Source organism: Carettochelys insculpta, chromosome 29 (genome assembly GCF_033958435.1).
Source record: "Carettochelys insculpta isolate YL-2023 chromosome 29, ASM3395843v1, whole genome shotgun sequence".
In the NCBI taxonomy this organism is placed as follows: domain Eukaryota; kingdom Metazoa; phylum Chordata; order Testudines; family Carettochelyidae; genus Carettochelys; species Carettochelys insculpta.
The window spans coordinates 12143068-12157389 of NC_134165.1; the positions used below are offsets into that span (position 1 = coordinate 12143068).

At 63.7% G+C, this 14322-nt stretch overlaps 1 protein-coding gene across 2 annotated transcripts in view; it reads left to right on the forward strand.

Annotated features, from left to right (window-relative positions):
* SPRYD3 (SPRY domain containing 3) overlaps positions 1 to 14214 on the forward strand; it is a 35278-nt gene extending 21064 nt beyond the window's left edge. For both annotated transcript variants that reach the window (XM_074980043.1, XM_074980044.1), the window contains 5 exons: positions 203 to 352; positions 4838 to 4895; positions 10645 to 10764; positions 11269 to 11438; positions 12185 to 14214. In XM_074980043.1, coding sequence (XP_074836144.1) covers positions 203 to 352; positions 4838 to 4895; positions 10645 to 10764; positions 11269 to 11438; positions 12185 to 12319 — 633 coding nt within the window. In that variant the 3' untranslated portion in view covers positions 12320 to 14214. The remainder of the gene's footprint in view (positions 1 to 202; positions 353 to 4837; positions 4896 to 10644; positions 10765 to 11268; positions 11439 to 12184) is intronic.
* Positions 14215 to 14322: the final 108 nt, after the last annotated feature.

Sequence of the window (14322 nt, forward strand, 5' to 3'; positions counted from 1 at the left end):
GGTACCTTACCTAGGAATCGTGGGCCAGCGCCTGGGGAGGACAGACAGATGGGCCCCGGCCTTCCTGTATTGCTAAGTGCAGGGAGGGCATCCCAGCTAGCTGGGTGAGGCGCTCGGCCCCGGAAACGACAGTTCCTGCCTCGTGTGTCTGCAGTGTTGCCTCTGTCCTCAGGGGCTGACTCCATTCTCCTGTTCTCCCCAGCTCCTGGAGTACGTGGGTAAGGGGAAGAGCATCATTGATGTCGGGCTGGCCCAGGCCAGGCACCCACTGAGCACCAGGAGCCACTACTTTGAGGTGGAGATCGTCGACCCCGGGGAGAAGTGCTACATTGCGCTTGGCCTGGCCCGGAAGGTAAAGTCACGGCAGGGAAAACACCCTCTGACTGGGGGCCCGGCCGAGTGCCTGCTCGTAGCCAGGCTGCAGCTTGGGGGACATGACTGCAGCTTCTGGCCGAGCCCAGTCTTCCAGGAAGTCTCTGAATCTGACCCGTGCCTCAGTTTCCCTCCAGTAAACCAGGGATATTTGGTGGCAGAGTAAAATCTCTGAGTGTGTGGGGCTGAGGCACAAGGGTGAGTGAGGCCGGGTCGAGGCCCGGGGAACCTCTCTGGTCACCTAGACCTGCCCAGGGCTGTTAGCTCGTTCCTGTGTTTAGGGAGTGTGAGTGGTAGACCCGCCGCCGGAGTCGGGACACTTGGGTTCCTTTCCTGCCTCCAGCTACAGATTTTTGATCCAGTGCTCCACGTTTCCAGCCGCAATGGGCTCCCAGTTGGCTGGGTGGGACGGTCATGGGCTGCATGGTGCAGGCTCTCGGGCTAGAGCTGATGGTGGTGCAGGCTGGTGAGGTTGAGGTCTCCATGATGTGCCTAGAGGTCCTAAACTGCAGAAGCGTCTCTACCGGCAGACATGGAGCCACGGCTTTGCTTACAATGCGGGGCTGCAGCTTCAGCTAATTAGCAGCTCTGCTTGGCTGGGGCCTTCTGTCCCCCTTCCCTCCCCTCCAGCGCCTCTTGCTGCCAAGGCTGGATGCCCAAAGCCAGAGGCTGGGCTGGTATAATCCCCTCCTGGCAGCAGTGTTGGGTAATCAAGGAGCCTGGATCCAAGTGTGGTTGATTTCCTGCTTTCAGCAAAAGCAAAGCCATTTGGTGGCAGCCTGAGAGCCCAGGTCCCTCCTTGTGAATGCCACCAGGTTCTTCCCAGCAGCGCACCTCAGCGCGCTTTCCAAGGGAAGTCGGTATCCTCACTCTAGTTTATATGTGAGGAAACTGAGGTACAGGGCAGGGCAGAGACCCAGCAGTTCAGTGCCAGAACCGAGAACAGAACCTCGGGGCTCGCTAGCTTCTTGTTCACTGGTTGCTTTGGGGATGTCTCCCATCTGTTTGGTGACCCGGCCTGATTCTGCTCAGCTCCCAAGAGCTGCACTGATTCTCCCACGAGCTTTATTGTCCTGTCTGCTTATTAAAAACCTCATCTCGGGCAGCCACAGCCGCCAGCTGGGGAGTGACCTAGCCAGCCCCATTTCTCCTGTCCGGTGTTCTCACCTGATTGTGACGTGGGCTGCACCCCCTAGGATGCACTGCCTCCCACCTCCAGAGTGCACCCCCCGCCCCTTTCCAGGCAGATGCAACCATCTGTTTCTGGGTTTGTCCCACATGTGGTCTGGATTCACACACACGTTCGCCTCCCGGGCGCTGCGGCACATTCCCCGCCGTGCCGCCCCGGCTGCGGCCGGCGTTCCTGGGGGTGCGGCAGGCTTGCCAGGTTCATACCGTGCGAGAGCCGGCCCTGGGGTTGGCTCTGCCCCTGCTGCCAGGTTCCTGTCTCCCGCACCTTTACGCTCCAGCTCTGGTCCCCTCGGCATGAGTTTGTTTCGCCCCCTGCGCCTTGTCTGACGACCCCCTAAGAGAGGCTGCGAGCGCAGGCCCTCGTCTAGGGCAGTGTGGGTGTGGGAGCCGCTCTGGAGGCACCATGGGAAATGAGGGGCAGGCGCTCAGTTCAGTTCCCAGCACGTGGCTGCAGTGTAGGGCGGCCAGTGCAACACACCACTGCTGGGGTTCTCAGCAGACCCCCAGGGAGCCTGGGCTGTGCTTGAGCTCGGCTGTATTGACTGGGCCGGACACGGATGCACACACCCGCTGGTTCCAGTTCGGGGAAGTGAAGTAAGTGATACGGCAGCAGTTTCTCCTGGGGTAACGCTGCCAGCTGAACCGCCTCGGCTAAAGCCACCCCCCAGCACCAGCTCTGCCGCTCAGACTTCCCAGCTCAGAATTCCAGTGAATGAGACCCCCACGACTCCTCTTAGGAGCTTCCTTCCCTGAGACGCATGTTCTAGTCCTGGGCCTGCTGCTGGCCAGCAAGGTACTCCTCCAGTCCTTCCCCTCCCAGCTCTGTGCCTCAGTTTCCCCACCTAATGTGGGGGTAATGCTGTCTCTCTTGGAAAGCACTTTCAGCCGTGTAAGCGCTGGGACCGGACTGCGCGGTTTGCAGTTTTCACGTGAGCTGGCAGGTTGAGCTCTGGCATGAAAGCGGAGCAGGCTGCTCAGTGGTTAGAGCAATGGCCTGCTAAACCCAGGGCAGTGAGTTCCGCCCCGAGGGGGACTTTCGAGGGTTGGCGGCAGGTTAGATTTAAAAAAAGAAAAAGTCTATTAGGGATGGTGGTGGGTGCTTCCGGAGGGCAGAGGACTGGGCTCCGTGCTCTGTCAAGAGCCCGTCCAGTTCTGTGTCTGTGGCCAGGCCCTCAAAGGAAGCTGCTTCTCCATTAGAATCATTCATAGGACACCGACATGGCCCAGGTGAATGTTCCACGCAGGGCTGGAAGTGGCCCCAGAATCCATGCTGGGAAGGAGCCCGCTGTTGTGAGGCTGTTCCTCGCCTGCTTTCGGTGCTGTGGGATTGCAGCAACCAGGCAGGAATAGATGCTGGGGCACCAACCGGTGGAGAGTGACAAGGCTGTGTTGGGTTGTGACTCTGTCTGCCGGGCATCTTGAATCCTAAGCGTCATCCACCCCGGTAGTTGTTGGATTCCCGTCACCGTGGTAGTCTTTCCCCTGCGCAGCTGTCACCAGAGAGAGGTCAGACGGAGCCACCTCAGGGTTCCTGGCAGGGCTGGAGGCCTATTGGGCTTCAGGTCTGGCTCAGAGCTGCCACCTCCCACAGCTTGTGCCCCGCTCCGGAGCTTGAGCTCTGGGGCTGCTGCTCAGGTTTGGGCTGCCCCTTCGCTGTGGTCAGAATCCCCCCCGCTCTGGCTTCTTCCTGGGCTTGGGGCTTTCACTGGCTGTAGCTTCACTGGCTCAGGGACCCGGACTTGGGGCTGCCATCTACCTTCGGGGGCTTTCGCTCCTCACAGCTCCTGCCCCGGCTCGGGTCTGCTCTTCCTCCCGGGCTCTAGCTGGGGCTCTGGGCTTCTGTCCGCCACTTCCCAGCTCCTCCCTGGTTCGGAGACTTGGGCTGCAGCTTTCCACTCTCCAGGGCTTGGCCACTCCCCAGCTTCTCCCTGAACTTCAGGTTTGTGTCCTTAGGACTTCAGCTGGGGGTCTTGGCATCTAAGCGCAGGGCTTCAGCCCCCACAGTCCAGGGCTGGGCACTCATTTTTCACATTGCCTGGTGCCCCTGGGCACTACTGGCCCTGATGAGATGCTAGGAGCCCCCGTTTGGGGCCCTCCCAGCAGCTGTGGAGAGATTGGACCTACCTCCACCTCGAGGTGCCTTCTCAGCCACAGAAAACTGCAGCAGCTGCTGGTAGAGCTGGGCTGTGACGGCAGCCCAGGGGTGAGAGTGGTGACCCTGTGACCCCACCTTTGACAGCTTTGGGACCCCCAGGTCCCTGTTTGGCTCAGGGCACCTGCGGTTAGGGCACAGTGAAATTTCAGGTGTAACCATGAAACTGACCAATTTTCAGACCCTGTGGCCATGAAATTGACCAAAGCGAGCTGTGAGTTTGGCAGGGCAGTTCTGTTCTCTCCACTGTACAAATGGGGAACTGGCACACACAGACCAGGGCTCTGTCCATACTGTCCCCTAACCCTGGGTTACAGCTGCTGAACCTGGGAGCATCAGCTGTGATACCATGTCCTCTCTGCACTGCGAGGTCCTGGGAGCCAGGCCTTGTGGCCTTGGTGCAGTCAGACTGGTTCATGTGTGCAGGGAAAGGGAGTTTGGGCTCCAAGCAGAGTGCAGTGTAGCCATGCCCTGGGAGACGTGGCCAAGGTCCCAGTGGAGTGGCTCCATGATTCATCTCCAGCTTTGGGTCCCAACCACTGGACAGTTCTTCCTGTCTGCTGGCTGGATGACTATTGCTGGGACTGGCAGGATCGCAGCCTCTCTGGGGCCAGCCCCCTAGCATTCCCCGTGTGCCATGTGGCACCGGGCTGGGGTGGAGCAAGCCGCTGCAGAGGTCCCAGGTGCGTCTTTCAGACAGGCCCCGGAAAGCACTGGGGAGCAGGTGGCTCTGAGTCAGCTGTGACTCACGCACGGGCTGGCCTGGGCAAGGTTTCCTTACCCCCGGCAGTTTGGAATCCGGCTCGGTGCCATGTGTCCTCACTCATTGCGCTGTAGCCCTCTTATTCCCAGGGCTTTAGTGGCTTCCCGAGTAATTCTCACGTGGGCCAACTGCTCTGATGGTGCAGGAGCTGGTTTGCCTGCCCTTCCTGCAGCCTCCATTGGGCCCTCGAGCCTGGAGTGGGGATGGTGGAAAGGAGACAGGCCGTAGCCCCAAGGATGCAGTGCGGGATGTATCTTCCAGGCTTCCCCAGCTGGATTTTCCATCTCAGCCCAAGGCCCGACGCTAGGTGATAACTGGTGACGTCATGAGACCCACCCTCCCTCCTCTCTCTGCCCTAGGACTACCCGAAAAACCGACATCCTGGCTGGAGCCGAGGGTCTGTGGCCTACCATGCAGGTGAGCGAGGCAGGACTGGTGTACTGGGAGGAGGGGGCGGGGAGCAAAGAGCCTGGCCAGAGCCCAAAGGAAGCTGTCTGTCCCCAACTTACCCAGCTGGCTGCATGCTCCCCCCAATGCATCAGCCTCAGCCCCAGGCCGTGCAGGTAGGAGCTCAGCCATGCGTGCCGCTTGGGCGACAGGGAACACGTCCAGCCCTGGACACCCAGTTTTTAGTGGCGTTTGCAAAAGCACCCAAGGGAGTTAGGTGCCTCAGTGCCTCTGGGGTTTCTGTGCTGAATGCTGAGGGCAACTTTTGAAAACGACTTTAATGTCCAAGGGTCCCGGCTGTATTCTGCCCCAGGGGGCGGCCTCACCGGGGGGGACGTGGCATCCAGGGAGCCTGCCACCTGACCCTCTGAACAGCTGGGACTCTGCTACCTCAGAACATCAAGGCTGCATGTTTTGGAGCTCCCTGAGGAGCCCGATGTTCTCATGCAAACTCCACAGCTCAGTCCCTTGGGCAGGCTGGCAAACCTCTGCCTTTAACGGGCTGCTTGGGGCGCTGGGGGAGTCTCCGTCCCTAGAGGGTTTAAGGCGCTGGTGCGATTACTTGGGCCGGGCCCTGCTTTGAGCGGGGGCGTTTCTGTGATTGCTTTCCCATGAGACCCTGTGGTCGGCCATGGGGATTATCAGCACCAAGTCCTTCCTGTTGTTAACAGCCCTGCTGGTTACTGCTGCCTGTCTCCAGCTAATGCTGGAGGATAGTGGTTCCCTTAGCTACGAGATCTCCCACTCCTGGGGTCAGAGCCAGCCAGCTGCTGGAAGTCACCCGGTGTAAGGGTGGGTTACAGCACCATCCTTGCTACCACCTTTCTGCTCACAGCCACGTGGAGCAGGGGCCTCGGCCAGCCCTGTCGGGAATCTGAGCTCAAGCCCTGAGGGCTGCGGCCACGTTCCCGCTCCTCAGGCTCACAGTAAGTTGAGATGAGGCCAGGGCTTGGGAGTGATGAAAGCCCAGGGGATTAGCTGGTGCTCAGACCCCCATAGCACCTGACCCCTCTGGCAGAGCACTCAGCCAGGGACCCAGAGGTTGGGCTTTTCCACAGCCCCCAGCCACCTCCCCATGGTGGCTGCGGTGAGGTGCTGGGGCTGTGAGGTGCAGGAGTTCAGGATTGGCGCAGAGGTACCTGCTGCCCCTAGAAATGGATAAGTGCCGTGAGATCGGGGCGTTCCCCCTTGGCGCTGTGTGTGCTCCGTTGGGCCAGGAGGAGCTGGAGCTCTGGCTCGACCGTTCTGGAGTTCTCTCCCCCGCCTTGGGCTGCACCCCGGCGGCCGCCTGATCCCCATCAGCTGAGAAGCCACAGCTTGTGGAATGTGCCCCGGTGCATCTGGTGGCGATGCGCCAACGGAGCTAAACAGCTGCTGAGTAAAGCCTCAGTCCAGGGGGCTTCTTCCTGTGCCCTTTTTACTCTGTGGCGTAGAGCAGCGGGTTCACAACCTGTGCGCCAAGAGCCCATGCAGCCTGATTAGCACCCAGCTGGGGGTAAGGGCGCTGGGCCACCCAGCACAGCAGGGTCCAGACGGCCTGGCCTGGCCCGGCCCGATGGGGACTGGGTCACTGGTCGGGGCCAGGTGGCAGGGACGGGGGGCTCCTGGCTGCCCCCCTGGGGCTGGAGATGAGGTGCTGCTGCCAGGGGTCCTGGACCTCCCTGTAGGGTGGAGGATCTGGGGCTGCCAGCCGGTCCCCCAAGTTCTGAGGCTGACTCCCAGCCCTGCATGGCGGGGGTCTAGGGTTGGGGGTTCCCAGCCAGCCCTGTGGGGTCAGGGCTTCCGGGTATGCTGCCAGGCCCCACAGGATCGTGTGCGTAACCCAGTCTTGCCAGGCGGCTGCTCAGCTCCTGTGCTACCTGCGTCCGACGCTGCCAAGGTGCGGCCGTGCTCTCGGGAAGGGGGCTGCTAGGTGATTCGGCAGGTCCAGCAGTGGAAATCCAGGCACTTCGCAGAGGAGGGCAGTACCCAGAGTCCTGCCTGACAGAGGGGGAAACTGAGGCACAGGGTGGCGCTTGCCCAGGTTCATCCAGCGAGCCAGTGGCAGAGCTAAGGCCAGAGCGCAGGTGTCTTGAGGGTCTGAGTCCAAGGCTCTACCCGCAAGACCCCAGGCTGCCAAGGGCAGGGCTCTCTCAGCCAGCCCCACGTGGGCCTTGACAGCGGCTCTGCTTGGGCCAGCCCAGCTTAGGGCCCTCACGGCCCGCTGGTGGTGGGGGTTTGCTCAGGTGCCGCGATGGTCGCCTGGCTTAGGTCAGTCCTGGCTCCTGGCAGCAGATCTGACCGCGGAACCGTCCATGCTGCCTCAACTCCCGCCGGCCGATCACAGGCCCGTCCTTGGGTCTTCTGGCTCCCGGCCGGCAGGGCTGCGAGCCTGGGGCCCTTCCCACCGGATGGAGGCTGGTGGGAGCTCTCTGCCCCTGGCTCCGTGTTTGGATTCTTGTTGCGCCTCTCTGCGGGCAGGCCGACCTCCTGGGCCGCGCGCCCTTTGTCTGATTCAGGCTTCTATTTTCTCTGTCTGAAGGCGAAGCTGTAAACGCTTTTGGTTCCTGGCCTCCTCTTTCCAGTGCTTGGCGCCAGGGGAACATTCAAATTCCCATCCAAGTGTCGGCTCTGCTGCCTCGCAGGGCATTCTGCTTTCCTGAGCTGGCCACCTCACCTTCCTCCGCCTCCTTCTCTTCCTGGAAAAATTCGCCTCCCCTCGTCTTACCCGGCCTTCCTGCGCCAGCTGCTGCTCCGAGCTGCCATAACCTCTGGCAGACCCGGGCGCTCTCTGTAACCACAAGAAAGCTGTTCAGTCGGCCCCGCGCGGGGGGGAGATGGCCGGGAGGTAGCACTGCAGATGGGGGAGCGTCTCTGAGCCCCTCGTGCTGCGGGGGCCGGGGAGAGGGCCCGTGTTTGTGTGAAGAAGTGAGGGGGCGGGAGCCCGCCCTCCGCCCCTTGTGGGTTCCTGTTTCTCCGGGGCCCGGAGGTTCCAGCTGTGCCACCCAGCTCAGGAAGGCAATTCAACCCCCTCCCTGGCCTCCAGTTTGTGGCTGGCTGGCGAGTCTGGAGGAATCTCTTAGGGTGTCCTGGGCCAGCTCCCATCACCCTTCTCCTGGTGCAGTACTCTTCTCCATGGGCCTTTGTGCCCTGTGGCACCCAGCTATCGTGGCTGCTTCCTTGCCAGGGCCTGGAGCGAGGGAGGCCCAGCCCAGCGGCCCCTGACTCGCTCCCAGCAGAGATCTGTTGCTGGCTTGGGCACCAGTGGTGGCATTTCGCCTTCCTTGCCCACGGTCCCTCCCTGCTGCTAGTTCCCCAGCTGGCCCGGCTCGCCGAGGGTGGGCATGTCAGCCAGGTGCTGCAGGGCCGTGCCAGTGGTCAAACTCTGGAGCGTGGGGGGGCAGGAGGGGCAGAGGCGGCCCCTGGGACCCACATCTTCCTGTTTCCCGGCTCCCCTTGGCCATGGTCTTCCCCCCAGCAGGTCGCTCGCAGCTCCACCCCCACCCCACCCCCGCTTTGGAGCTTGCTGTTAGGTGGAGTTCAGCTGCCTGGCCAGCAGCCCCAGCACAGCTTGAGCCCACTTTGGTGCGCCCCATGGCTGGGGGCCTGGGCCTGCATACCTGACTGAGGCTGCAGCCCTGTCTAGGGTGCTGGGAGGTGGCAGACCTGGGTTCTAGGCCAGCTTCTGCTTGGAGCTAATAGGAAAACTAAACACCAAGCAGCAGGACGCTGAGAGCCTCCAAGGGCCGCTCCCGGTGCTGAGAGCTGTGCCTGAGGCCTGCCAGGCTGGGTGAGCGCAAGCTGACGCCTCCCTCGACCAGCCTTGCAGGCGTGGGCCTGGGCAGAACGCAGCAGCTGGACTCGCTGTGGCCCGAGCGCTGCCGTGGGAGCCTGGCAGGGGCAGGGCTGACAGATTCCCGCCCAGGTCTGAGAGGCGGGTGGGGGTGCAGGTGGTTGGGGCCAGGTGGGTTGGTGTGAGTAGCAAGTGGGGCGGCTGCTGGGGGTCTTCCCTCTGCAACCAGCCAGCCCCCTGCCCCGTCCTGCTGGTGTGGGTCTGCCCTCCTTCCCTGTGGCCAGGAGGGGCTGGGTTAAGCCCCAGTCCCCAGCAGCCTCCGGGGCTTTCTCTGCAGTCTGTACCCTCCCCTCCCCCCGTGCAGGGCCGGAGCTGGAGAACCCCTGCAAGGCCTGCAGCTCTCCACTGGCGACACGCAGGGATGTTTACCCTGGTTCATTGCCCGCTCAGGTTTCCCTGGCGATGGGGAGGAATATTTACTGCCCCTGCAGTGCGGGGGGCATCTCCCTTATTTGCCTCCCCACCTGGCCCCCTCGTGGCTCCCCGGCCCACAGCCACACCCGAGCTGCAAGGCAGGGCTGGCTTCTCCGGCGCCCTTTGCGTGGGCTCCTGCACGTGGCTTCTCCCCCTCCCCCCGATCTGCTCCGTTATGTGGGAGCCTGTTCGGCGTGTGGCTCCCAGCCTGGTGCACACCCTGGGAGCAGTAGCTTTATCCCCTAGCCAGCCGGGTCGGGGGGGGTCTCTGCACACGTAGTCGGTCTGCCGGTGCCAGACCTAATAGCACAGCCAGCGGTGGGGCTGGCAAGGGGGCATATAGGGCAGGGCTGAAGGGGTTAAAAGTGAAGGGCGGCAGGGGCCTGGGGGCCTGACTCTGCCTGTTGCAGGATCTCTCCCTGCAGCCTTCAGGAACATGGCTGCTCACTCTGCAGTGCACAGGCTGGACGCAGGGCACACCCCCGCACGTCCCTCAGCCCTGCTGTGATGGCTGCACCCCACGCCTCTAGGTCTGTCCTCCCTCCTCTCCCATCCCTGACTCCTGGGTCCCAGCCCCCAGGAGCAGCTCTGAGGTTGCGCCCGAATGTGGCAGCTTTTATTAGGCAGAAAGATTTAAACAGCCGGGGACTTGGCAGCTCAGAAAAGAGGAGCCGAAGCGGGTGGGGCAGAGGGCTGTGAAATCCTGACTGAGGTGGCAGAAGCGAATAAGGGAAAGTTATTTCCTTGTCCTCATAACAGCAGACCTGGGGGTCCCCCAAGGAAACTAATGGGCAGCAGGTTTCGATCTAACCCAGGGAAGTTTTTTCTTCAGTCAGCCCGTGGAACTCCCAGCCTGAGGCCGCTGGGAAGACCAGGACTAGAACAGGGTTCGCAGAAGAATGAGTTTAATACGTGGAGGATAGCTGCATGGACGGCTGCTAGCTGGGCTGAGCAGGGCAGAGAGGGGGCCTGAGGCTGGAGGTGGATGACCGGAGAGGGAGTGTTTTGGTGGTTCCCTGTTGGTTCACTCCCGCGGGGGCACCTGGCCTTGGCCACCTTTGCAGGCAGGAGACGGACTTGGGTGGCCCTTTGGGCTGCCCCATTGTGGCCGTTACTTCTGGCAGCCTGACGAGCTGGGACTCCTGTCCGTGAGCCCCTTGCTTCCCCGCCTCCACTTGTAAACTGCCCCATGGCCTGGCTGCTGAAGGGGGCAGGGCCCTCCCTCCTGCCCGGCCTGCACTCTGCTCTCCCTGCCTGGTGCCAATGCAGCTTGGAGGCAACGGGGTGTCTCGTGCCATCTCCAGTCACGTTATGGCCCCTTGCCCACAGGCGCTGCCCTGGGCAGCCTGGTGGTGGTGCTGGCTGGAAATCCGGCACGTCCTGGCTGCCCCCAAGGAGCAGCCTTGTGGCCCGGCTCCATCCCCGGACACCCTGCCAGGCCCGGCGCTCAGCCACCTCTCCTCTGCCTTCCAGACGACGGCAAGATCTTCCATGGCAGCGGCGTGGGGGACCCCTTTGGGCCACGGTGCTACAAGGGTGACCTCATGGGCTGCGGGATCATGTTCCCACGCGACTACATCCTGGACAGCGAAGGTGAGTGGCCAGAGAGGTGCCGAAACCAGCCCCTCCAGCTGAACAGGTCGGCTGGGGCTGGGCTGGGGCCCGAGGACCTGAGACCGGTCGTGTAGCGGTGATGGCCGCGTCCGGCTGCTGTGTGGCTGCTGCTCCCGCCAGGGGCTGGGAATGAGACTCGGAACAGCAGGAGGGGGGTGGAGCAAGGCAGCAGGGCCTAGTGGCTACAGTCAGGGGGTCAAGGAGCTCTCTGGCTGGGCTGCTGACCTGGCCAAGTTGCTTCCCCTGGCTCAGGTCTGGGGGGCACCTGGTCCCAGGCTGTGGTGGGGCTGGAGGTGGTGGGTGGGGAGTTGTGGGGCTGGGGGCTCTGGGCCAGTGGATGGAAGGGGGTGACTGGCCACAGACAGGGCGGAGCTGGAAGCGCAGCCGTTGTGGGGGCGAAGGGCCCGGCCTGTTGCCGTGAGCTCAGCATCACCAGCCGCAGGTGGCCGCGCGCTGCCCCCCGGTGACACCCGCCCCGCGCAGGCGACAGCGACGACAGCTGCGACACGGCGGAGCTGAGGCCCAGGCCGCGCGGCGTGCGCAACGTCCTCTACCTGCCCCAGGAGGCCGAGGAGGAGGAGGAGGAGGAAGAGGAAGAGGAAGAGGAGGATGGGGAGGAGACGGAGCAGGAGCACGGAGGGAAGAAAGTGGTGGTGAGAGCAGGGCGGGTGGCTGCAGGAGGTGGCGGGGCCATGGGGGGGGGTAGGCGAGAGGGTGGGGGACACGTCAGGGGCATGGGGGGACAGGCTGGGTCATGGTTCGGGGATGTGGCACAAGGGTCGGTGTGATGGGAGTGGGGATGTGGGGGGAGCAGGGGTGGGGAGGGGGAGATGTACTGGGGTGATGTGAGGTTCCAGGGTCCTGGGGGCGGAGCGGGCAGCCCTGGCTGGGCGCTTGCCTTGGCCTGCGGCGCCCCCCTGTGGCTGCTGCCTGCAGAGCTCCCTGTTCCAGCCGCGCAAGGACCCGGCTCTTCGCCAGGCTGGAGACTCATGTCTGAAAACCCCTTGTCCAGCCCCACCCGCCCCGGGCAGGGCTTGGCTGTGTGGGGATCCCGGGCAGGTCGGCCTGCGCCCTGGGGGCTTTCCGCCTCCTGATCCCGTTGGGTTGCGGGTGGCTACAGCAGCGTGACCAGGGGCTTGGGGGCCTTTGACTGCTGGGCTGGGCTGCGCACCGGTGAGCTGTCCAGCTGTGGTGCATGCTGGGAAGCATCTTTGCAGACAGGGGAGGTTGGGTTCCTTCTAGCCAGTGGCTGCTGCAGCCCTAGGTCCCTGCGTGGAGCCGTGTGCTGGGGCTGTAGGAGGTTTGGCCGGGGCCAGGGGCGCTGCCTGGGCTGGGCAGGGCAGGGCAGGCTAGGGCTGTGAAGCTGTTAACTGCCTGGCGCACGCTCCTGTCTCCCCAGGTGTTCTTCACCCGCAACGGGAAGATTATCGGCAAGAAGGACGCGGTGGTGCCAGGCGGCGGTTTCTTCCCCACCATCGGGATGCTGAGCAGTGGGGAGAAGGTGAAGGTGGACCTGCACCCACTCAGCGGCTAGGAGCCGGGGGATCCCGGCCGCCGCCCTCTCTCCGGCCCGTCTCCACGTCAGTCACTCGCGCTTTGTGCCCCCAGCACCACCTGTATTAGCCCGCAGGCCCCTCCCTGCCTGGGCGCCTGGCAGGCTGCAGCTGGGGGCCCAGAGGGAGTATTCAGGGGCTCCTGCGCTGGGGCAGCCTCCTGGTGTCACAACAGGCCAAGTCTGGGGCCCGGCTGTCCCTCGCAGTGTGGTATGTGATGTGCCGCCCGCGGTTCCTGCCTCGTACCCCTCCCGCCCCCGGCGTGGGGCTGGCCCCTTCCCCCCAGCTGGCGAGATTCTGCTGCTTGAATTTCCCATCTGCCCGCTGCTCTCTGGCAGAGGTCTCGGTGGCTGGGCACCCGGCCGGAGCATGAGCGAGGTCGGAGCCCATCTCCTTTCCCGCCTGCCCCTCGCTCGCTGCAGCCCCATGACCTTCCCACGGAGCTGCGCTCTCCCCAGTCTCAGCGGGGCCTGCCCGGCTCGGGCGGAACCAGCACCATGCGGCTGGGGGGCCCAGCTGTCTTGGGGGGGGCCCAAGCTTAGCCCCACCTGCTAAAGAACCAGTGCCATACACACCCTTTGCCCTGGGCTGCAGCCAGCGCCCACCAGCCGCTGGTGCCCATCCCTCTGTCCCCCAGGCTGCTTATTGGTGTCTTGTTCCTGCCCGAGCTTGGGGGCTGGAGCCTCAGGGTGAGCAAGTGCTGGCGGCAGAGGGCACCGGGCCACGAGGGGATGGCCCAGTATGGCTGGTGTCGGCCGCAGCAGTCCCGGGTCACTAGGAGATGAGGGGCCCAGCCCATCTCCCCTTCTCGGGCCTGGAGGGTGGGTTACCTCTGGGTAGCAGCAGCGGCTTCCCCCATTACACGGCCCCTGGGGGGCTCAGAACACATTCTCCCAGGTCCCACCCAGGCCTTGGCGGCTGTCCCTGCCCCATTTGCAGTCCTGGGACACGAGGGGGACGTGGTCATGGCTGCCTCTGCCCCCCCCGCCACCTCCTGTGGGGGGAGCGCTGCAGCCTGGGCGGAGTTCCCCTTGCTACACCGGCCTGCAGGGTGAGGTGCATGTACGGGGCGGGGGGAGGGGGCGGGGAACAGTGGGGCTATGCTGGATGCTGGTGCCAGCGGTGGAGGATGAACCCATCTGTGTCCCCCAAGAGAGGTGGGGCTAATGGAGCCAGGGCTTGGGCCGCCCCGGGGCTGCAGGGAGCGAGGGGCAGACTGAGCAGGCAGCGAATGAACTTGGGGGCAGAGTTGGTGCTGGGGCAGGTCCCTTCGCTCCTCTCCTGGTCGGATGCCTGTGGCCAGGGATGTGCCACCTGCCAGCCACAGCTGGGTGGCTGCTGCCAACGAGGGCCGAGCCCCACAGCTGGGCTGCCCCCGCCTGTGCTGCTGGAAGCGCTGTGGGGCTGGCGCTGGCTGTGGCCCCAGCCTGGGAGTTTGCTTTTTCCTTGCTTAAAAGTAACTTGTGAATGTCAAATCTGCCCCTCCCTCTTGTGTGTGGCGCCCACCCTGGGCTGGGCACAGCCCTCAGCTGCTAGCAGATCTGCCAGCCCAGGGAGGACTCCTGGTGGGGGGCAGCCTTGCCCATCTCCTCCAAGAGGGGCAGCTGGGCTGCTGCTTGGGGGGGGGTCATCCTCTGGGCTGGGACCTTGCCTGGGTCTGATCTGCACGGAGCGCCCCTGGCTCTCTGGCCTGGAGACCTGGCTAGGGCTGAGGAACTTGGACTAGGTGCCTGCGGGGAAGTGAGAGTTTTGAGCCAGCCAGGCAGAGCTGCTCCTGGGCTGTGCACTCCACACACACACCCCCCCCACACCCCCGGCTGTACATACTGAGGTCTTTATATGCACTCAATAAAGATGGAGTTTCCATTTCGCTCTGTATCCGGCTCCAGCTGGTGCTGGCCTGCGGCTGTTGATACCCCCGGCCATCGGCGATCTCCTGCAGGTGGCTGGGTTGCGGGGCAGTGGGCTGAGGATTTCGGTGGAT